The sequence below is a fragment of the Thunnus thynnus genome, chromosome 4 (assembly GCF_963924715.1).
Source record: "Thunnus thynnus chromosome 4, fThuThy2.1, whole genome shotgun sequence".
Classification (NCBI taxonomy): Eukaryota; Metazoa; Chordata; class Actinopteri; order Scombriformes; family Scombridae; genus Thunnus; species Thunnus thynnus.
Window position 1 is genome coordinate 22,226,285 of NC_089520.1, and position 25,246 is coordinate 22,251,530.

At 40.8% G+C, this 25,246-nt stretch overlaps 1 protein-coding gene across 1 annotated transcript in view; it reads right to left on the reverse strand.

Annotated features, from left to right (window-relative positions):
• LOC137181696 (low-density lipoprotein receptor-related protein 1-like) overlaps positions 1-25,246 on the reverse strand; it is a 98,227-nt gene that overhangs the window by 55,145 nt on the left and 17,836 nt on the right. Inside the window, exons 3-6 of the mRNA XM_067587575.1 lie at positions 14,118-14,255; positions 8,514-8,633; positions 6,112-6,240; positions 5,752-6,015 (exon numbers count right to left, since the gene is read on the reverse strand). Of these exons, the coding sequence (XP_067443676.1) occupies positions 5,752-6,015; positions 6,112-6,240; positions 8,514-8,633; positions 14,118-14,255 (651 nt within the window). The remainder of the gene's footprint in view (positions 1-5,751; positions 6,016-6,111; positions 6,241-8,513; positions 8,634-14,117; positions 14,256-25,246) is intronic.

Genomic DNA, 25,246 nt, shown 5'->3' on the forward strand with positions numbered 1-25,246 from the left:
CAAAAAAGACAACAACTTTTGGCTCTAAATGTGGTTCTGTTAAGATTCACGAGGGTTATATGAGAACATAAAGTGGATGATTTATTCAGGTTACAAAAGGGTACACTAAAGATCGAAATGTATTTCATAGTTCAAGGTTAATGTGTGTGAGGGGGGGGAAAGAGGAGAGAGAGAGGTTTAAAGCCGAACAAAGTGTTGTGAATGGAGAAAAGATTTGAAAATGTGCTGACTGGCTTGCCTTTTTAACAGCACATGACCTCTTAAGGAGATTTCAGGCCGGTGTCTGTGCTGAACGGCGCACTGTTAGCTCACTGTGCAGGGGGAGCAGGTACTGTAGCTCTTAAAGTACAAGCAGGGAAGGGAGGCTTAGTGACAGCTCTGGGATCAGCCCTCCTGTGCATAGCGTGGAGCATCAGCGCCTGCTTTTTAGTGAACTTAAATCCATCTCGGCTTCATTTCTAGGTTTCCCCCAGGGAGAGTTCTCAGCTCCCATACGTTGCCTCACATTCTCATGCTTTGGCTTGCTTATAAAGATAATGCTTATCTTTTTTTTTGGTTTTCATTTATTTTCACCTGGACTCTTGTGTTCCTGTGCAACCAAACGTGTCCTCATATCTCATTTACACACTTGTTTCCAGCACAGCTCATTTAGAATATGCTTTACGTAATAGAAAGTAATGAGAAACACTGGGACAAAAAACGAGTTGTCGGAGTGCTTCAAAGTAATTAAAAAAACAAGAGCAAATGTTTAAAATACGTTATGTTTGCTCTGCACATTTTACAATCCAATTTTCATCAGGATTTTTGCTTTACTGAGCAGCGAATAAATATTGCACAGATTATTTACTTTAATATAAGATAAAAGGGGCATCAAAAATGTTCTCGTTTGACGCTGATTTTTAGCGACTTGTATAACTAGCGATGACAGGAAACAGGCACTGTCAAATATAGAAGGAGAGTAAATAAGTCTGTTTTATGAAACTTGGGAGTAGCAACTGGGACTTGGAGAAAAAAATAAGGAACGTATGAGAGCGTGAGGGGGGGTGGAGTCACATCTGGACAACTCATCTGTGGCATACTGAGGTCATGAGTCACTCCAACCACACGCGCATCATTTCCTGTATGTTCACCCCTGCCATTGGTTGCTCCTGGCTCCTTCCATGTTGACTGTAAGCATAAACCTGCTCCTCCTATTCTGTCACTCTCACACGCCAGCAGCCTGTCCGAAAGATCAACTCGGCTGTCTGGGCAGTCGCTCCAGATTATAGACTGGAACAGATGAGAAAAATCTGCCCTTTTGTACTGTATATTTTTTTTTTTATGCCAAGCCTGCTGTTTGGGGTCCTCTGGGGTGGTCAGAAGACGCAGCCCGTCAGATATTCCAGACATCACCTGTGCAAGTCATCATAAATATATAGTTTTATACTTTTTCTCATGTTTTGTGTCTAGCACCTGTTTGTGCGTCAGATGTACAGTAGTTTTTATTCTGCAAAACAGACACAATTTTTTTCAAAAATGCATTAATCATTTGGTCCGTGAAATGTCAAAATATGTCCACAACTTCCCAAGATGACATCTTCAAATGTCTTGTTCTGTCCCATAAACAGTCCAAAACCCAAAGGTATTGAGTTGAGAGATGAGTGAGACGATTAACTGATTATCAAAAAAGCTGCAACACCATGACTGAATTTTCTCTGTTTTTGACCAAAATGCCTTCAAATGGCATCTCTAAGCCTTTTTTCTCATCTCATTAATACACATACTGACATATATAACAGTTCAGAGTTGAGCTGAAAATACTGATATTTTTACTCGGACACAGGAAGTGCAGTGTCCTTCAATTGCTTCCTTATTTCAGCAATAGAACTCCCATCCTTCATCATCAGTCATGCACATCCTGTCCTTGCTCCACAGTGCAGCCAGTTCTCCATTTTGTCTGTGTGTGTGCGCACACATACTGTATGACTATCAGTGTGTGTCTGCATATGAGCACTGCAGTGTGTGTGGGTGTGTATGTGTGTGAGGGGACAGGCGTGGAGAAGCATGCTGAGGCAGCTGGAATTTCCTGCAAATTCTTCTGGTCCTAAAATTGTTGAGTCCAACATGAGCTGAGGTTTCGGTTACAGCTGCATGATTATAGCAACAGTGATAATGATTATTCTTTTACTGTTCTGATCATCATTATTACAAACAAATACATTTTTTTCCTCTAATTTAAAGTTTCTATATCAACATGGCACCGTTTCCTTAATTTTGAGATGGATGCTGTGATGTCATTGTTCCTGCATGAGCCTGATGGATTAAGAGACTTTCTGTATAATGTGCTAATAACAGATGAGGCGCTTCCGAGGCTCAAAACAGGCAGAGAGGTGCAGCGGGCTTGATCTCCGTCTTATTACTGTGAGGGACACCAAAATGCCTCATGCATAATTTTCATTGTTCTGAGCTTGTCTGATATCATCTGGTTTGAAGTGAACATATTTCCCAATGACAGCTACGCTTCATTGTGCGTGCATGTGGAAGACAGAGCTGCCTGACTGTCATCATTCGGTCTTTTCATTTTCTCTGAAGGTCTGCACTGAGAAAGTCATTTCTGCCATGTTAATGCATTCTTCAGTCACATGGAAAAGGGATGTGAGCGGGGACAAGCCACTGCACACTGAGTGGATGTGACTGGACACAGTGCTTGTATATAAGAAAAAAACAGAGAAACAGAGAGGAGAGGAGTAAAATTAAGCTGTATGATTCGATAAAATCTTTTCTTTTCCTACTATATGTGTTTGCTGGTCAGATGGTGGATCATGGAAATAATCAAAAAGAATATGAACATAATGAGTGAGTGAGTTAGAAATGTAATGCTATTTTGATTCAAGGGAAAGTCCTTACAGATCCCTTCTAGACATGTTTTAAGACATAGAAAAATGTTCTCGCTTTGAATCATAATTTGTGTTTGATGTGGTTTTACCATAAAAAAGTTCAATTACCTTGTTCTTAAAATGACAACTACTCCTTTCACCTGATTAAAAATGTCAGAATCTATTAATATACAAATATTTTTCATTTCAAAAGTTTAACTACTGGACACAAGATGTCTCCTACTTCACTGAAAAGTCCATTCTCAGTGTATGTGCACTGGAGGCTTTTCCACATAACACTTGTGTAGGTTGCATGAGTAGGAGTGTGATGTCATAAACCATGCTTGCAGGGTGCACGCCTTTAACTGAGATTTTCAGTAAGTACAGAGAAACTTTCCACTTTCCGTAGCTAAATGTGAAACAGCCTTCTAGTTTCAAACTCTGCACATACATAATTTTGCACAGTGATGCTCAAACATCCAAGTGAAGTAGTAATGAGCAAAACACAGTTTTGAGTGGAGGGGGGCTTTAAACTAATATTTGTATACAAGTACAGCAATGCACGTACTTATACACCAATAAAAGACATGATAAATACAATGATGCATTCCTTGTGGTTTTGTGTTGATGAGTGTGTTGTATCTGTGTCCACTTCTCCTCTGACTCACTGAAGAGAAGCCATGACACTGCTAGTAATGGGAAATTGACATGGAGGCTTGTGATTTGCATGATGTCAACACTCTCGCATACTCAGGAGTGCGCACGTTCATGTCTGCATTCATTTATGTTCAGCCTTTGAGTTTCACTTTTACAGGATAAAAGACTCTTTGGTGTTTTTTTTAAATGAAAAAAAAAAACACCACAGCTACGGAAAAACACAGCAGCATTTAATGGTTTCCCATCCCTGACTCACAGGCTGTGCACAAGTATAAAGACACTTAAGAAATAGTGTCTATACCACAGGAATTGATGCTCAGCTATGTTTTGCCTACATTTTTGTTGACTTGTTTACATTTCACTTAAAAAGAAATTAAATTTTATTTTTAAGCATCCCACATTTGTACATGAATAAACCTCCCTAGACAAACTAGCCCAGCCCAATCGCATGTGCAAACAAGACAAAATCAAAGCTTGAGGGTTAACTGAGCTTTTCTAACACTATCTAATGGATGACAAAGACCATGAAGGGGCCAAAGCACAGGATCTGTGTAGTTAGATAATGACACAGTCAAACCTTCAGATTTGTTTCCAGATATGAACGAGGCCTAAAACAGATCTGAAAATACCTCATTCCCAAGCAGGTAGCTCCCAGTCTGAAAAGTGAGGCCATTTAGAATAAAATAGATAATAAAGCAGCTATGCTTTAGGACGTGGCTACCTTGTGATTGACAAGTCGCTACCATGGCGAAAATGTTGATGACGTAATGTAACCATGGCGTAACCATGGTTCACAGAGTATATAGCATAGCTGCTGCTATTTTACAGTTCATGAAAGTTAATTGTAACATTTTGGTTGCCTAAAAAAGTGTTGTTCAGCATTTGGATGTACTAAAAGACCCTCTAAGGAGTCAGCTGCTCAGTTTTTCTGGCAAGTACATTTTGTTTTAATGGTTTTAAGCCTGTTTTTCGCTAGCGAAAATTATCATTAGCATTAGCATTATCACAGTTAAATAGACTGTAAATGCACAGTGCTAACCAAGCTAGCAGCTAGCATGAGGGTCAGCTCCACCCTCTCGTCCAAATATGGTCACTTCTGGCTCCAAAATCAAAGATGGCAATGGTCAAATCCAAGATGGCTCCAGTCAAATTACCAAACTCGAAGCTCCAAAACAGCAGTCCACAAACAAATGGGTGACGTCATGGTGACTATATCCATATTTTTTTAGTCTATGCTCATTCCACATACTTTATCTGTGTTTATGTCCATGACACCCTACCTGCCACCAGTGCAAAAACAGGGAGCCACTACCTGAGCTGATTTTACCTGACAATATCAAGGCTAATGTCTAGGGAATAAAGTTTGGATGTGTTTTTGAAGTGTATGTTTGTTGGACGAAACATGTACCCAGCTTATTTAATCATGCCAAACTCCTCCTGCTGCAGGAGCTGAAGGAGAAATGGACATCTGCTGTGCTGCTTTTTTTCTGTACCTTCATCTTTATGCATACTACTGTACAAGCATCACATCGATGCTTAATTTTTACCAGACCTGCATGCAAAATGGAAGCATGGAATACATTTTTTCTCAGTGAAATGTTACAGAAATACAGAATTCCTCCTCCTTTTTGTGTATAAAGCAAGAGAAAAAGTGTCACTACTGTTCTTACAGGATCTAATTGAGCAAGTTCACATCACAATGGGACAAAAAGATTCATTGTGAGTGATGTTGTACAAGTCTGAGTTTTCCACTGCATGTACAAAAACAAGCCTACAACAAAAACTAGAGAATTTGGCTTGAAAAAATCATGAGATGTTTGACAGACAGCTGTGTAGCCACAGGTGCTGTACGGTGTTTTCTTCCAGCCTTTGTGCTGTTGCAGTACTGGCCACAGGAGCTGATAAAAATTGCAGTGGAAATTTGCCTCGTATGTCGCCTCGAGGAATAAAATACCCAGAAAAATTACAATACACACACACACACACACACACACACAAACACACACACCCACGTTGCTTTGTTGTAGTGTGAAGCAGCTGTTTCAGCTGTGGTATTATGCATGGAGAGCTGGGCAGTAAGCTTCTGCTGTGTACTCAGATCAAATTGTGCTGAGCTCTGAGAGCCAGTGCTGCTGTACACTATATGCCAGTAGAAACCATTACAGTGTTGGAAACCATTACAGTCTGGTACATTAAAAATGTACCAGAGTGAAGTTGCATTCTGCCTTGGTGTACTCACGATGCAGGCTGAGGGAGATGTTGATGACTCTCTCCTCTGTGAAGCTCTTCAGATTGGGGATCTTGGCACATTTGAGGTGTGTGGATGCGGGGGAGTCTCCTACATGGATCCAGCAGACAGTCTCCTGGGCGTACAGGAAATCCATGGCTGTGGTCTGTTTAGTGCTCGTGGACAGCAGGCTGTGGACTGTGGTGCCACTCAGGGAGGTGGCTTGGATGTTCTGGGAGTTGGCGATCAACAGAACAGGCAGACGGTCTACTGGCACTGGAAAGTAACGTGGACATAACTAATAGTAAACAGGAGGAACATGAACAGAACGTTTGTACAGTCTCAGTCAAACTGCTGTCTGCTGGTACTTACCATTCTTGGCCTTGCAGGAGCGGTTGTCTGGCTGGGACAAGTAGCCCTCCACACAGGAGCAGGTGTAGGAGCCTTCAGTATTGGTACAGGACTGACTGCAGGTCCCGTACACACTGCACTCATCAAAATCTGAATCATAGAAACCACACATGGTCATACTGTTCAATTCAGGCATTGAAAATACCAAATTCTAGTTCGAAATGGGTGCAAACAGAGAATAAAATGAAAACGTGAGCAGATCCACAGATGGGATAAAAAAAAATTAGAAATCTGTGTCTCATGCTCAGTTTTCATAGAGCGTTAAATATTTTATTGGTTCTTTGCACAAAATGACCATTATATCAGTGAGGTTTACAAGAGTTGCTCACCAACACCAGTCATTCCTCTGTAACCTAAATACCTGCTAAGATCTCGAGGTGTCTTTAATACCCACTGTGTGTTCTGCACTTGGTTTAGTTTCTCAAAAACCAGAGTAAACACTGGTGCAGCTTTGGATGCTGAAAGAACTTCAGTGCTGACATGGAGTTACAGGACAGATACACACTTAGAGGGGACCTATTATGGTCATTTCCAGCTCTAAATTTTTATTTTTGGATTTCACTAGCGTAGCTTTGCATGATTCACAGTTCAAAAACCTCCTTATTCATCTTATACTGGCCCTTTATGCAGCCCCTCAGTTCAGCCTCTGTCTCTTAACTGGCAGTCTTAGCTCCTGTCTCTTTAAGGCACCTCTCCCAATGAGCCCACTCTGTTCTGACTGGCCAGCTTTCCGGGAAGCCTGCTGAGGGGCAGCACGTATCAGAGGTTTGTTAAGTTACTGCTGATGAAAACACATTTCCTGCTTTACTGCTTCATATTAAAAGTTTTTAAATGACTAAATAACGGGAGACTATTATTGTGAAGAATTTACAGGAAATGAAATGTGTTCCTCACCAAATTAGCAGAGCTTTGTTAGCAGCACCAAAAACCAGTCGACACAACAAGATATGGAAATATTTGGAGTTCTCTGTTCAACGGATCAATTGGAAATGATGCAGGGAGGAATAGTACAAGGAGAAACAGCCACAGTGAGGATGATGTTTGATGAAGAGCTGGAGATGACCAGTACACTTCCAATAGGTAAACTCCTTTACTTTGCTGTGCTGTGTAATGGAAAAACACCCACAGCGTGCCAGCTCGACTCAAGTCATGGCTTGGTGTGACTACCCCCAAAACAATGGAAAAACACTATAATGTTAGCAGAGTGGAGCAGTGAACTCGCACGCTGTGTGTGGAGCAGATGACCATATAAAGAAATCTGTCGTGAGCTGACGTCTGCTTAGGCTGAAAGTAGAAAAAACATTGGAAACCGAGTGTTCAGAGCAGTTGGAAGCAGATGCTTTTTGCTCTCAGGGATTACTTCTACATACGTTTACCTCATTATTTGACACTGTCACATCCTGCCTGGACTCTCTGTTTGTTTTTTGGACTCTTTGTGTTTTTGTGTTCTTTGGGGTTTCCTGTGTTACACTTCTGTTGTCAAGTCCTTCTAGTCATATGGTTCTGCTTGTTATGATTTGAGTGGTGGGTTTAGAGAACTGCATTATTAGTTGCTTGTAGTGTTGTGTGCTTAAGATTATGTAATTCTGGGACGGTTTGATTTATGCTGGTTTGTGATTTAGAGTATTGTGTTTTCTGGGTTTTGGTTTTCTGTTACTCTGTGTTTTCCTTGTGTGTTCATGTACTCCTCCTTACACCTGCCCTGCATTCGTCCTCGTTAGACCTGCCCTTGTCTCGGTGTTCTTCCTCAGTCTGCTGTCACCTTCACACCTGCCCTATATCAGTCTCGTCAGCCCTGCCCGGCTCCCAGTGTCTTCCCAGCCTACCAGCTCCCAGCCTGCCCTTGTGTCTTGTCACTTGTTCCTCATTGTCTGATTAGTTTAGTTTGTATTTAAGGTCTGGTTTTCAAATGAGTTTTGCTGGATCATTGTTCTGTTAAGTTTGCTCCTCTCTGCTCAGCCAGCTTCTGTTTTGCCTGACCAGTCCCAAGAATAAAGAAGGTTTTCTTCAACCCTGCATTTCGGTCTCTGCATTTGGGTCCATTCCTGCTACTCCACATGACAGACACTTTGGCCACGTTTAATATGAACATCCAACATTGTAGCATTATATATATCTGACTGAAAATAAGGAAAAACATAATAGGTCCCCTTTAAGCTCGTGTTTTTTGCTGATGTAACATACCATACAACATTTTACACATGTCCAGTGGTATTCTTATCCTGCTAGCTGTTTCATTATCACCTCATGCAATGCACAACGATGAATCATCTATTTTTACATTGAGACTCCTTGATTATGTACTTTCAGCACATGCAGTACTTGACCAGGCCAGAAGCCAGCCAGTGAATAGAGGAACTCACCTTTGCATGTCTTTCCATCTGTGCTGATCTCGTAGCCACTCTTACAGTAACAAGCAGGCCCTCCTGGAGTCACCCCACAGTTTTCCTGACAACCCATGAGCGAGCAGTTGGATATAAACTCTGAAGAGGGACAAAGGAGGGGAGGGGGAGAGAAGATAGTAATGAGTTTTTGGCACTGTGAGGATCACCGAAGACAGAAGGCAAATAGAAACAAGGGAGGGGCATATTCTTTGTACACAGGAACAACTGTCCATTAAGGCACAAGTTGTTTGTTCATGTTTTTTATGTCACTGATATTGTTATTTCGTTGAAAACACTGCGCCAGTGGTTCTGTGCATAATTATGTAATAATCCATCCAACATACCACTATAAACCCACAGATTATACTCTGATCATTCAGGTTTCATTCATCCTGTTGGATTCTATCTGGCAGAAAACACAGAGCTTACAGCATGCCTATAAGGTGTTGCTAAAGCTGCCATTGTGCACTTTCTGGGGAATATTAACAACTCAGCATAGTGCTGAAGTGCATAAATAATTGATGTGTATGGCTAAATTGTCAAACTAAGGTCTCTGTGGCCAGGATTCTCCCTCTGACAATGAGGCACATATGCTGAGGTAAAGTATAAAACATTCAGAGTCAGCTCAGATACTCATCAACTAAACATTAGAACTGTCAAGAAATGTGATCTACAGGAAGTGTCTTTGAATGTATGCCAATATGTCAGAAACTGACAGCCTCTCAGATACAGTGCCTACTGTAGATCTGTCCTTGAAAACAAGAAACATCTATTCAACCAGAACACTACATTGATGAGGGTGATGAGATCAGAAGTGGAAAAATCATTCAAGCTAACAAGTGGAGCACAAATGAACAGCTTAGTGCAACTGTAGAAGAGACACAAACAGAATTAAAACATTTTAACAAGTAACTTTTAGTCTAGTTTACTCTAGTCTCTCATTCAGCAGACAGAGAGAGGTGCAAGCTTTGAGATGTGATAAAAAAGTAACCCATCAACATAACATACAAAAGAAAATGTGCAACCCTATAATGTGAAACTGTGATATCAACCTTAAATTCCTGTGCCTTTAAATATTAATATGACTTTAAACCCACAAAAACAGGTTTTTTGGACATCATAGCCTTTTAAGTTGATATGGCAAAATTGTTTACAAACCACTGCTTATTTACACACCCAGCAGTTACGGAGCAACATTATCATTCATTTGGGGTAGTGTTTCTGTCCACTTGATGAATTTAAGTCCAATACTCACTCTCCTTCAGCTCTGTTTTTGATCAAGTCCTGAGGGGAATATTTGGCTCTTTAGCTGCTAAATGGTCCACCGTGTTCACCAGTGAGCTGCTAATTGTATCTGTTTGCCATTTGGAGCTGAGCGGGTAGTGTACAGTGGGTTTTTAGAGGTTTTTCTCTGAAAACAGCTGCCTGCTGCAGCTGAAAACGATGCTATGAGAGCGGCGAGAGTGAATCACAACAGTAAAGTTGTGGGCTGGACAGCTAAACAATGAGCTGAAAATCGCGATAAAGCTCTATAAAGCCAAGGGGAGCTGCAGAGTGATAATTCTCTGTAGGTTTATCGCTACGAGCAAAGGCTCTCACATTACTCTTCATTTGAGGCATTGTTATTATAAAAAATATAGTTCATAGCTGCTTTAATGTTTAATGGCGGTATTTGGTTCTTCATGGCCCATGAAATAAAAACATAAACAAAAGCAAGTTTCAATCTTAACACGATACCAGGCTAAACTTAAAGATCCCCTCCAGACATGTATTGCCGTAAGACATATAAAAAATACTCTGCTTGGAACAATAATGTGAGTCTGGTATGGTTTTCATGCAAAAAAGTGTAATTACCACTTTAAAATCCTGAAAATGACATCTACTCCTTCTCCCTCATTAAAAATTCCAGCATCAATGAATATGCAAATATGTTCATGCAGGCGTGCAGCTGTGCAGCGGCTTATCTAGCTCCCGGTTAACATGTAAACTATGTTAAAGACTCTTCTCTTAAGTCAGTGTGCAGATAAGACAGTGCAACTAGGCCAAGAAGGTACAGCCCAACTGAACTTCTGAACATTATCAACAACTTGCCCGCCTCACTTTCACAGAAGCTTAGAGCGGCGCTCAGCAGACTGCAGCTCCTGAGGACACAATGCCCTGCGGCAGTGAACTGGCGTAGCAGACTGCAACGGCTCAGAGGTGAGGGGAAGCGGTGTGCGCAGAGGCAGAAGAGGGGTAAGTAGGCCAGTGTGTTAGCCAAGCTAAAAGCTAACGCGACCAGGCCAGCTATTCCATCACTCTTTCTGGTCAACGTTCACTCATTGGATAAGAAAATGGATCTGACCCAAGTGAGACTGAGTGTTCATCAGGAGATGAGGAACTGTTGAGTTTTTCTCCTGAGAGAAAGTTGGCTAAACAGCAATATGCCGAATTCGGCAAACCAGAGGAGGTAGACTCTGTATATAATCATCTTTAATAAAAATGATTGGTTCCTTTGATGTCTGACATATGAAATCCTGCCTGACTAAATCCACGTTTTTGAGACAGTCCTTGGTAAACTGCAGTTTCAAAGCAGAAATGCTCAGCCATGGTGTTGACTGCTTATTTCACTCCTGATATGTCTTGTGACATTAGAAGAACACAGGGCCATGGGGGGTTCAGTATGTGAAGTTTCGTGTCACCTTTATGTTGTTCAAGAGTGGCAACTGAATGTAAATATACAGTTCTATACAGTAATTGGTGCAATGTATACTAGTGATTATAGTCATGGCTGCAAAGTCAAATCTAACAACAAAGAAAATTTGGCTCATTTCAGTAAACTGATTATCCAGAACAAGAGCTCTGGGACGTCTTCAGCTCATCTCACATGTAATAACAGTAGCAATATTTATAACTGTAGTTACTGCTTATTGCTTTACCAATCATATCAGTTGATATCACAGTTTCCATTAAGAGCTATTTGTACATGTGCAATCGCTATTTTTTTTGTTTCAGATCACTGTAATATTATGTCCTCAAAGTGTTAAGTGATGGAGTTTTTGTCCTCTAGTAGCACTGTAGAGATGTTTTTGATGAGTGGGTCGCCTATTGTTGAGGACTCATGCTCACGGGTGACATGATACACATTCCAGCCAATGATTCACACTATTCCAGTCATCTACAGGTGGCTGTAATGCGCCAACAAAGGCAAGGAAGAAGACTGTAAGCTAGTAAACATGGATGTTCGATACAATACAGGATTCAAACTTGTAAGAAAAATGGGCTTTGCAAATGTTACATGATGAAGGAAATTGATTTGGTGTGTTTGTTAGGTATCAAGGATACACACACACAATGAGTTTAGTGAGAAACACTGAATGTTAACATCATTTTTAACACTGGGCCATTTCAAGGTGGATTGTTCCTTCAAGTGAAATAAATATGAGATAGAAAGGCCAAAGACACAGTATGAATCAACAAATACTCCTGCCTTGCACTCAAAATCAATGCAAGCTGCACTGATTGTGCAAACCCCACCATCTCCAAGGCTGCATACACATAAATACAGAAGGGCCCAAACACAACAAGCTACAATCACACCTTCCAGTCAGCTGACCGATGCGTAATGGAATCTCTCAGCAGAGGTTTCAAGAGCGCACTGCATATGCTGTGAGATATAAATCAAGACATGGTGAGTCATAGTCAAACAGACACAGTCATGTCAAATAAGGCTGAGATCTATCAGTCACAAGTGATTCACTTTGCCCAGAAACACCGGCAGACAATTCACACTAACACAACACCTCCGGGGAGGGAAGCAGAGAGGCGGGATCAAGAATCTCTTCTTCAAGGTGCCATTTCTTCAAGATAAATGAAAGAAAAGCCAACAGTTGTGCTGCTGTTCTGTACTGTACATATTTAGACAATGTACATTTCTCTTTTGCTTGTGCATTTTTAGCTTTTAACCCAGATTTTAGGTGATCTGCTCTGTATATCTACAGTAGAACTGCCCTGCTGCCAATAGCTATATAATGCAATGAATATTACAGATGGGCAACAAGTACACAAGTCTTTCTGCTGCACTCCAGAGGCTTGCTGCCTGGGACGGCCACAGTTCAAATTACAGACATGCCCGGAATTTTCCAAAACAAGTCTGAGCGCCGAACAACTGAGATGTGTTTAGAAAACCAACATGGGCAACAATGTAAACAACCCACTGTGACACGTACCACAAAATATTTATTTTGGAGTAAAAAAAAAATATGTGAAATGCTCCACTGCAGTTCAGGGTGCAAAGAACTATAAATCAGATGACCCCTTACTCAGACACTTGACCCCTTGGAAACCAAAAGATGTCACAGGGAGATATGTATGTTAAACATGCACACTTAGCCTTAAAATAATTATAACTGGTATTTCATTTTTGGCCCAAGAAATCTGGCACATCCCTATGTGGGCAGATTTTTGTCCTCACTATGTGGCGAATACATAACACACATACACACAACCCTAAACACACATGCACAGGAGTCTACTCTCACCTCAAAGTCCTGTCAGGCGGAAAGAGCATGAAAATTTGATGTCCTTTCTCATGCCTCTCCCCGTGTTTCTTTAATAAATATTTCATTCTAGCTCATTTTTTAACTAAAGGTGTAGTGGGGGAAGAACAGGAGAGCAGGTTAGGTAGTTAATTCTGAATCTTTGCCAATTAGGATTAGAAAAATCATTAAATCTTTTGTTTTCTTCAGTATGATTCTCAGCTGTTAGATATTGTATAAGTTCAGGGTAAGCATTAACGGTGTACTCTGCATTTTTATAACCTTTGTTAGGATTTACACCAATTAAAGACCATCAACATGACACGAAGCAGCATGATGGACAGTATTTGATTTGTCTATCATCAGTTACGTTCCTCTGCGAACATCATGTCTATCAAAAGACATGATGCCCAAAAGAGGAAGTCCTCAGCAGTGAGTCATCCTGTCTCATCCTGTCTTGTAATTATTTATCCATCCGGTGTATATATTTGGGTCTCTTGCACAATCCAGTTCTACATTCTGAATAGAGTGCAAGCAACTTGATCAGCACATTCTTTTAAAGGATATTACATTTTTTAGGATCATCATAAATTACTTCCTAGTTTCTGATTTCAAAAGATCAACAGCTTCCCCAAATTTGTCCAATTTGTTCCACACATACGCACGGACATTATGCGTCAAACATGTGCTTGGTTGTGTCTCTAACAAGCATACAGAATTATGGCTTGATTTAAAAAAAACAAAAAATACATAAAGAACACATAAAGAATGTTTTAGCACAGAATGCGGAGTATTATCATGTTGTGGTTGTGAATCAATTTGTCACTGTGACTTCACTGTTATGGCACAGTGTGAAGATTTCAGGGTGGGAACTGTAAGTAAGTAAGCATCAAATAGAGCAATAGAGATCTAGTCAGACTTACAGTATGCTGCCCACTCCCCTTTCTATCAAACAGACAGCATGTACTAGCACATTATTATTTACCTGAACACTCGTTTACACTCAAATTAACAAACATGCATGTGTCCCTGTATGGTGAGGATGTGTGTGACAGTGATACTGTACCTCTGCAGTGTGGTCCCTCATCCCAGCCGTCAGTACAGTCTGGAACTCCATTGCACAGTTTACTCATGTGGATGCAGAGCTCTGTTCCTCCACACTGGTACTCATTTGGAGGGCAGTGTGATACGGCACTGTGTGGACCTGAGTAAGACAAACACAAATATGGTCAACTGTAAAATGTCCATTTTGCTAATAGATGTCCAATATCATATTATAATAGTAAAATTAAGCCAATTTCCCAGTTAATGAACACCCTCAGAAACTCTAAAAAATATTATCTTCTAAATGAATGTGTTTTCTCTTAAGAATCCGTTGGTTCTGTTTTTACCTGTGTATTAGTCTACATGCATTGCATGCATAAAATTAGAGACTACAGATAATCCAACACATCATTCCTGCAAGATGGCTACATATATTTGTGGATGATATTGTTGGAAATCACTGACAACACGTCTCCACTTCCTACCGCTATGCAAAAGTGAAGCCAAAATATCTCATTTCCAGGAGCTGGCATCTTGCCTGTGTGACGTCATTTGGAGCCGGAGTCTGCGCAGTTGAGTCGACCACCTGACAGAGGTTTGTGAGCAGCTGTCACAGCTTTCAATCATGACATCAAACCCCCTTCTTTATATCGTCAAATAACTAATTAAAAACAAACTTACCAGAAAAATGAGCGCTTATACAAACATCACCACTATAAGAATTACCTAAAATGACAGAAACTGTCTTTGGGAAAAATTTATTTGACCTGTACTTTGAAGTTTTTAGTTTGGCTCACATCTCATCCGCTAACACGGAGGGGGTGGGATTTATGACCTATACTGCAGCCAGCCACCAGGGGGCGATTGAGATGTTTTGGCTTCACGTTTGAGGAGCTGTCATGACATTCATATTTATATACTGTCAATGGTGGTAATAATCAACCCAATAATCTAACACAAATAAAGATTCTTCCTTAGTTGCTTCTAGGTCATAATTGTGTAAAAAAGTGAAAGATGCAAAATTTACAAAACATACTTTGGTTTGATTTTGGAGAAGTCCGTGTGAGACTAAAGTCACAAACATTGTTTTTTGTGCTTGGGTTTGCAATAAGAGCCAGTCTCAGCAGGCAGAAACACAAGCACAATGTATTGCCAAATTGGATACCAAAATTGCACTGCAGCACCTTATCTGTGAACACAGGACCAGCTGTGCCACTCCACCAACCCGGTTGCAAGAGATTTGTTCAGACCCATGAAGGCCTGCACTGTACAGTCTCATGTATCCATGATTTCCTAAAGATTGATCTTACTCTGAGATCTACCTTCATCTCCATCCATTTTGTCTTGACTATAAACTGTATAGGAGAAATACTTTAAAATCAATCTTTATGAAATGCTGCCCTTTTATTCTGCTAGCGGATGACAGATTTTCTGACAGACAGCGGGCACTGTGTGCAGCTGACAACATATTTGTCAGACCCCCCTCACTGTTAGTACAGGAGCAACACAGAAATGTTTTCCTACCATCTCCCCTGGTGAGTGCACATCACACCATCTATTCCTTAATATTTGTTGATGGCACCATCGAGGTGGGTCTCAGATACAAGGTAACATGCAGTACCTGTGCAGAAAGCAATCTGGCTCTGACCACACTAATAACAGGTGTAATAACACGTGAAATGAAGACAGACTTCCAAATGCTCACTTTTCCTGGAAATCAATAAATATTATCAACCAATTAATTACAGGGGACATCAACCAACGGATGAGCAAACTGGTATAATCCCTCTTTCTCCTGTTCTAAGGACAAGCTCAAGTGTGTAGTCACCACAAACAAGCTAACTCCTCATCAAGGAAATGCATCTGTACTGAAATTGCTTGTTGGGTGGATACAAATAACTTCCACCTAGGAGGTTTCTCCCAGCCTATCCTGCAAAGGGGCTCTTAACTCTTCCCTGTCACCCAACTAAACGCACAACCATTAACCACTTCACAATTGCACACTGACACTGGAAAGACCCTGTCACTTTACACTCTACACTTTATAGCCTCTGTATTCTGTAACCATCACATTCATGTTCTTCATGGTCCAGGCACTATGTGTCGGTACAGAGAGATAAAGTGATTTGGTCCACTGTATATGATGCAGTAATATCCTTTACACCAGGGTTTCCTACAGCCTCACTTGAAGTGAAGAACCACCACAACAAATGTCAGAGGAAATTATTGCACTTTTATGACATATTAGCACATAATTTCAGGGAAAAGAGTAGGCACACTATACCATGAGTGAGGAAATTGTTTAGATAATTGCCCAGTGACTAAAATGATACTGAGACAAGCAATGGCATATTAATGCACAGGCTTACCGGGAGACCAGAGGCCTCATGAGACATGAGCTTAAAAAACAAAACAAAAAAGCAATAACACAGTAACACAGTAAACACAACGTAGGAGAGTAAGCTACCTGCGATGCGGGGGTGGACATGATGAGGAGTGAATCCTCTTGCTGTGCTTCAACACTCTTTGTATAAACAATATTTATGTCACTACATCGTGTTTGAACATGGCGACGCGGTACCAAGCAGTAGCAAAAGTTTTCATCCAGCTTGATGGCTAGCTGCGTTTGCTTGTCAAAGACAATAAAGACATCAAAAAAGGCAACAAAAATATCACATGGACTTGGAGGAGGACTTTGTGGCAGAAGTGATTCAATTTCAGGAGTTTGTACGCAATGAGGTGAACACATTGGCAGTTGAACTGCTCAAATTTAAAGAAAACTGCAGATGGACATACATCTATGCATCTTCCTTACCATTCAAGTTACCAATGCAAACAGAGAGTGATCTTTCTCTAAACTTCCCTTTGTTAAAAATAGACTGCAGTCAACTATGCAGCAAGAAAGACTGAGCCACCTCACCCTAGTGTCAATCGAGCGTGATGTTCTTTGGACGTTCTTTTTAAAGACACAAATTGGCAGAGGCTGGTCTACGACCAGAGCTGCAGGGCCCTCAAATGCCGGAGTCTGTTCAGGAGGCATGAGTGTGAACAGGAGAAACTGAGAGAGGTAATGTGATTTCCTGACATTACGTAACATACTGTACTGAGTAACCAAGACTATGAAGAATTCACAAAATCAGATAACAGAATTTTGGATATTGTGTATGTGTTTTCAGAAGATTTTTGAACAGAACATTTTGGCAAATTATCATTGTCAGTGAGGATATGTTGACCAAATCAAGACGTTATTTGTCAGAAAACTTAGTTCCCATATATGGATGAATCTGATTGATTAAAATATCAGTGATAAGGCTGCAACTAACAAATATTTATTTTCATTATGAAACAGAAAACCAGCAAAACTTCACATTGGGAACCTGAAAACAACAAAGATTTGGGATTTGCCAAGCTTCTCTTTCCCAGTTAGAAGTTTCCCTCATGAGTTTTTAAAAGTTGGAAAAACCCTGTACACTGTGTACTATCTTGTTCTTGTACACAACCTAAAGGGAAATGCACAACCATGTCTGGCAAAATGTGTCGTCAATCTGATATGTTTTATGTGTCTGCAAGAACATCTAGCAGTCAAATTCATCCCATGTATCAGACAAAGCTCTAATTCTAAAATGATGTCCTTTGTTCAAGGAAAACATGGAAGCTTGATTGCCTCCCTTCATGTCTTTTTTGCCAGGTGTTTAGTTCTTTTACCTTGTTTCCTAAGACTTCTTCCCTTCCCCCCTACATCCATCATGGATTTTCCTCTCGCCAACTTAACAGGCACAACCACAAGGCAGAAATCCAAAGAACCATTGTGGCAGCAAAAAATGGCCATGAGGGAAAACTAGCAGGAACTACAAACACACCATTATCCTAGCTGGGACTAGCCAAATGAGTACCTTCACTACATCTACATCTACATCCCAGAGACAAAACACCAACAGTAATCACACCAGTGTGGTGGTATATGCAGACTTGGTACCGTAGTATTTGCTAAGAGAGAACTTTGGGATTGCTGGGAAAGTAAACATACTCATCTCAGGTGAATATGAGTTTGGCCAATAGTACTCCCTCCAAGACACTAAATCTATGTAACTTTAACTCAACATAGTGAATATACAGCTAAAAACCTTTAACAAAGCAGAGAGGATGTTTCCCTCTTAATGATCTTATTACTGAACTATTTTTCTTGGATGCAGTTTCTTGCCTTGTGACTCTGACTAGACTTCCATCCACAAAAAGACTAATGACTCAGCACAACTTCTGTCCTCAAGTCCAACCAGTCTATGTGTTGCCCATGACCCTGTGCTGTTTATCTCCCAACAGCTGTCACCACTGTCCAAGTCTATGGGCTATGACATGACTGATGAACAATATACCCCTCAAAGACAGTAATTGAATTGTATTTTTAGCACAATAATTCACTTAATAACAGTGCTAACCCTATACAATAGTTGTTTTGCTTGTTGTTCTGTTGTATGTGTTCAGAAGTTCAGAAGATGTTCAAAAGAGATTAACCATTAACCATAACTGTATTGTGTTATCACAATACTCACATTGCTTTTATGCTCAGTAGAATATAAAATTTCACTTGTAGGATATTTGTCTGTTCCCAACATGTGTGTTGCATCATCTGTTTGTATTTGAACCATGGCAGACAGTGGGATGTTTCTCATAAAGAGATAAGACATTTTTGGATATATGCTTATTCACTTTCTTGCTGAGAGTTAGATAATAAGATTGATATCACTTTCATGTCTGTGTGCCAACTATGAAGCTCTAGCCAGGAGGCGGTTAGCTTAGCTTAGCATAAAGACTGGAAGCAGAGGGAAACAGCTAGCCTGGCTCTGTCCAAAGTTCAAATATCTGCTTGCCAGCGCCTCTAAAGTTCACCAACACTTTGCATCTACCAAAACCAAAAAGTAAAAACATGAACTTGTGGCTTTTTACAGGAAGTTACATACTGTAACTGAGTCTTAGCGACCAGTTGTCTGGCCATCTAATGGTGATGGCAAGACTCCAGGAAGTCACTGCTCATGGCAAGTGGTACAAATTAGTGAGCTTTAGATGTACTGGTGAGAGGATTTTGTTACTTTTCGACAGAGTCAGGCTAGCTGTCTCCCCGCTTCCAGTCTGTATGCTAAGCTAAGGGCCTCCCAGCTCTAGCTCTATAATTAGCAAACAGATGTGTGAGTAGTAACATAATCTTCTCATCTGACACTTGGCAGGAAATCAATTTAGTATTTTTCCCCCATTCTTTCCAATTCCACTGCCTACTTGCAGTGACAGAACTGATATCATGGCAAATTAAAAACAAACACATTAAAGTGCACTGATAGATCATTTGTCTACTTCGCTGTCTGTTTTCGTTAAGTGAACCCTAGAAAAAGATGCAGCAGGATGCACTAACTTTCTTCTTTTGTTTTGATGCATAAACTTTAAACTGATGACTCCTCCACAGGGCTCATCTTTCTCAGTCCATGTGGAAAGTCAAACTGTTTCCCGTCTCTCCTCCTACTCACTCTCTCTTCTTCTTTATCTCCTCCCATCAACATCTGTTGACCCATTTACAGTAAGTGAGCAAGAGGGAGGGCAACGTGTGGAAAATGAACACAGTAAGAAACAAAGTAAGAAAGAGAAAAATGCAAGAAAAAACAGAGGGAGAGACACATAAGACCAAGTGGAACACCTCATCCACAGGAAGTGGACGCAGCCCCACAAGGCTCCATTCTTGTGCAAGCTGGCAGTGGTTGGCGAGGCCGCAGTGGAAAAGGCATTGCTAATTTGAATTAAACAGGGTCTTTTATTCAACATTCCTCTACTGTGAATGAGCCAGGTTAGCAGGCCCAAAACTTTTTTTTTTTTTTTTTTGCTTTGAGAAAATACTCTTGCTCTTTTTCAGCAGTTCACTTGTGAGCAGCTAACTTGTCAGTGAGAAAGATCAACACTGGCTGAGTGGTACGACTTCAATTATCCTGTTCTTTAAATCAATTAGGGCATCTAGGGAAAAGGAAAATGATCCTGATGTCACCATCATTGATCCACACAGGCTATCCTTGTGACAGTGCCAGCAATTGAAAAGTGAGGCTGGACATTTGACTATTCTTTTCCTATGGAGAACCAGAGGTTGTTCCAAAGCTTTATTTCTCTGCCACAGACGTCACAGAGACGTCAGCAGATACCAGGACCAATTTCACTTCCTTCATACAGTAGGTCTGTCAGACTCCACAAATCTGTCTGCAGGATGTACAAACATACAGAATCAAACAGCTTCAACCTTACTTTAAATTTAAAGTTGGAGAGCAATAAAGGCGTTATTACTATTCATATTTTAGTGGATATTTCTCTCTAAAGAAGCAGTATTATCACATGATGGATTTTTTTTTTTCCTATAGGCAACCAAGTCACCATTAGAGCCAAACAAAGCCTTTCTTCTCTAAGCATTTATCAAAACAAGATTGCGGCATGGTGGATTTCAGACACCTTGCACGAGTGGAGTCTTTAAGCCGCTACACATAGAGGTAGATCACATGCACTTTTCCAGTCCAAAGGAGTGAGGACAGAGGGGGGGGGGGGGGGGGGGGGACAAGAGAACTAAGGCCATTGTTTGATCACACAAATCGGCTGTGGCCCCCCTACAAAGCAGGCTGAGCTGCAGTGTTGTAAGCGGTGTCACGTGCAAACCCTGACCTGAACTGTGGCACGGCCACATGGAGGGAGTGATGAAAGGGGAGCTGGCACTTTATAATTACAGTGCTGTTTTTATGATTCATATTTTGAAGACACGTTGTCCTTAGTTTTTGTATTTGCTCATACTTTTCTAACTCTTGAGTTGTTTTCTTTCACAAATAACATTTTTGCAGTATTATTCATCTTGGAAACTGTCTCTTCATCTGTGTTTCCTCTCCTCTCTAACAGAGAAGCTGAGGGAGTCAAGATCTGGGTCTGGATCAGACTGTTACTGAGCCCAAAGCTTGTTAGGCTGTGGGGATTTTCCATTCACTAGTTCATGCTTCCCTTCCATACGCTAGTCAACACAATGCTTATTCAACCAATGAAAACACACAAACAAATAACAAGATGCTGTCAGTGCTGAACATAAAAGGGACTTTATGTGGGCCAGAATGAGGCCTACTGCAGAGAGCAACGAGGCTACCCACCGCCTTGAGTTTATTGTAAATGCTACAGATGCTTCGGCATATAAAAACAATGGCAGATGCATGCATATCCAGACAGCACATTCTACTAACATTAGATAATTAATTAAAAATAATCCTGCAACTTTTTACAGACATCAACCATTCAGATGCAGATGAATAATTGAATTAGTTGCTCCATAAATATATCTCATGAATAAATAGTGTTGCACCAGTTACTGCCAGCAGCTCTTAACGACATACTGGGTTTCTCTGACCACTCATGACCGTGTCCTCACAGACCGGCTGACCCTTTCTGTGATGCTCTTGGCCCACATGACACATTCTTGAACAGAGCACCCGAATCCTGACCCACAGCCTCGAGGGACCGCTTGACCCGCCCTCCCCGTCCCCCCGCCAAAGAAACAAAACTCCAAACAACTAGGACGCAGCACTGAAAAACAAAACGCAGCAACACCAGCGTTTCATTTAGGCTGACAGAGGACGGAGTGACTAACAAGGGAGTTTGTTTTTTGATGCTGCTAGTCGACATAGCCTTGTCAAAAAGATCACAAGCAACATAAGAGCAGGCACTGCAACAGCTAGCAGCTGAGTGCTGTAAGTAGCATGTCTGCACCTCAGCACTGTTTATTTCTGACAGATATCCTATAAACACTTCACTCTCCAGGTGAAAAACAAGACATTAACCTGCCACTCCAAACACACCTGCTGCTGCCTCACAAATACAACAGTAGATTTGTTTTCAGCTTTCCTCTGTCCAGTCAATCATATCTATAAATGCATTTTATTATAACCATTTCTGGCTTTAACCCTGGTGGCAGACTGTGTGCCCTGTCTGCATTCTGCACTTGACGGTTGGATCTTTGGTCTCTGGCTCTCTGCTCACCCCTTCCCTTCCAAGATATCAACACCACATTTTCATTCCTCCATGGGGGGGCTTCTGGGGAGGCTGGCAGGGTGACAAGCAAAGCAGGAGGGCTAAATCCAGCTCTCGAAAGCACAACAAACTAAGCGTTCTCCAAGCACAGCAGCGCCGCTGCTCCTCAGGGCAGAGAAAAGCAAACAGCTCTATCAGCAAAGTAAATTGCAAGATTCATACAGGACAACACCACCAGATATCCAAACTAAACAAATAGATCGAGCCTATATTAGTATTGGTTATGAAAGAGGAAAAGTAAACAAAACGCACAAAGGAAATCAATGGTGAGACTTCAAGAAGTTATGTCATTCATCCCACACACATTCCTGCTTCCTTAAGATTATGTATAAAGGGACAGATGACAAAAGTTTTAATAACACCTCTCCTCATCTCTCTCTTTATCACAAATACACACACTCACACTCTTTGTCTCGCTTTCTTGCTCTTTCACTCACAAACTGAGGAAAGAAGAAAAATAGACCTATTGCTTCCAAATAAGGTTCTTACGTAGCTACTCCATTTCTGAGATTGAACAGACTCATTATTTGATTCGTTCACCTCTTATTTCCTCACAATGGACTGAGGATTAACTTAAAACTATTTAATATTGCGCAAGATTTTCTTGTAAAGAGGAGAGAGGGAGCCCTACTGCTGCCCCAGAATGACTAAATATCTGAAAGGCACTTAGTCTGTTTTAGCTTAGAGTTCATACCCAGAAAGCAAGAGACTATCTTTTATCATCAAAGATTAAACACCAGGCCCCTCTCTAGACAGTCATTTTCATTTATTACGTGGAGCATTAGAAAACTATTTCAAAAGGACAGACGACTAATTATCCCGCAGAAAACAGTTATGCAAATGACAGGAAAGGCCCAAGGGGGTCAGAAAGGAGGATGAGAGTAATCGTCATGGTAAGAGCCAAGATACCTGAGAGGACTGAAGTTAAACAACCATAGTCGTTTACTGCTACTAATCAGACACAAGGTGGTTCACCGTGCAGAAAGAGAGACAAGCCACAAGGCACAGCCAAGTGTTCAGCATCTGTGTGTTTATATACCTTCAAGATGGCTGCAGTTACTCAAATTATCATATTATTATTGTTCATCTGCATCATAAACCCCACTCTGTCTCTCCTCTTGTCCCAGGCTCACTCCTATCCCCCCCTAAGGGTGCCTCCGGCCTGCCCCACCCCCCTTCTGCGGAGAGCCCTGCTGAGATTACATAATGGTCTTTTTAAAAATTTAAACCCCTGACACGCTTTTCTTGGCTGAACACAGTCTGGGCTCTGTCGTCCTGCTTCAGGGGGCCAGCTTTGCCCTCTCTACTGCCCCAGTCTGAACTGCTCATCAAAAATGGCCAACTGGTGGATCACATCCTGCTCACCACACCCTTAAATAGAGTATGTTATATACATTAGATTTTACTGTTTGTCTATACATCTGTATTGTTACTAAGATAAAAGAAAAAAAAAAGTAACTCTTAAAATTTACAGGGGGTCTTAGGATCTATGAGGACAATTGAATGTTTACTATGTGAAGACACACTCACCAATTATGTCTTGTAGCCTATATATACGTATATAATACCAGAGATAACATCTATATAAGCTACAGCCTTTAAGAAATTTAAAGCTGCAATTTAATCAAAATGTCTTATATTTACACTGGAAAAAATTAGTAATGTAATGGTGTGATTTGTAGTGAAGAATAAACAGAGAATCATTACCCAACTTTGCAGTTCCCTTCAACTCTATTGAGCATTTTAGCACCTTTCAGCTCAGTGTTTTGGTTTTACGACCCACAACCTTACTGTTTTGTTTCAGTATGAGTGCTCTCATTAGCACAAACATTACCATTGTTTGATTTAGGAGAAAAAATCTTTGATAAACCAACTGTACACAACCTGCCCAGCAGAAAACAGTGCAGCTAAAAAGTCACATATTTCCCTCAGGAGTTGTTGGAGACTAATAGGAGTGAATATTACATAGGCGACTGCTATTTTGTTATTCTGTTTGCCCCCAACTGGCCAAAAACTGTAATGAATGTTTTTTTTTTAAATGTCTTCTCATTTGGTCAGTACATGACATTATGAAAATTAATGAATCTAACTTCAAGGCTTCAGTATTCTGAAGTTGTTACTTTTCTGATTCAGTAAAAAGTAAAATATAATGCAACATACTGAAATAGTATCATATTTTGTAGACAACTGAGTGGGAAAAATTATTCACTGATGTTATTACAGGCATATTACCTCATAGAGCATGAGCTGATTTGAGTTTCAGAGTTATGCACATGTCATGTCATGGTGACAAACCTCCTCTGTTGGTGTGTGACGTAATGCTTGCAGAAATACTTGAGTGAGTGTGTGTTTAATGAACATGGTGTAAAGGCATGTTTGAACTTTTCGTTGAAAGGTATGTTTGCTTTATTGTCTACATGAGAGTAACAAAGCTTGTGTTTGTGTCTAAAGGAGACAGAGAGCAGACTGAAATCCCAGTGTGTGCACATGCACTCACACCTGCAGCAGGTTGGCGCTGGAAGGCGACAGACTCTTTCATGTTGAGCAATGGTTGTTTTCCTTGACATGTTGATAACTATCTGGACTGGGTGGTGGCTGCTTTTAGGAGACAGTAGCAGCATCAAACAGATCACTTCCTCTTCTATATCTGAACAGTATAACCACTGGCTTGGGTCAACTCACACAATACCAATGATCAAATACACACCAAACAATAAACCCCCTTATTTCTCATCACAACTACTGTGGGTCTAACTTCTGAGCAAGTAGATTGAAGATAAAAATCACCAGATTTCATTTCTTTTCAAGGCAGTCTGTCATTTCTTTTGATAGGAGTCAGTGAGACGCACATTACATTATGAAAGATTATGCTTTCCTCTCTGAAAGTGGCTGTTACAAAAGTGCCTCATCTCCTAAGAGGCTAATTGCAGCCTAGGTGGGAACTGTCTGTAAAAGTGCCCTTATTACAGACCAGGGACAGGGGACGTCATTTCGGCGTTACACACTTCCTGTGTTTCCACACTCACTGTACGTGGGAATATTTCAGGACCTTAATAAAGTCTA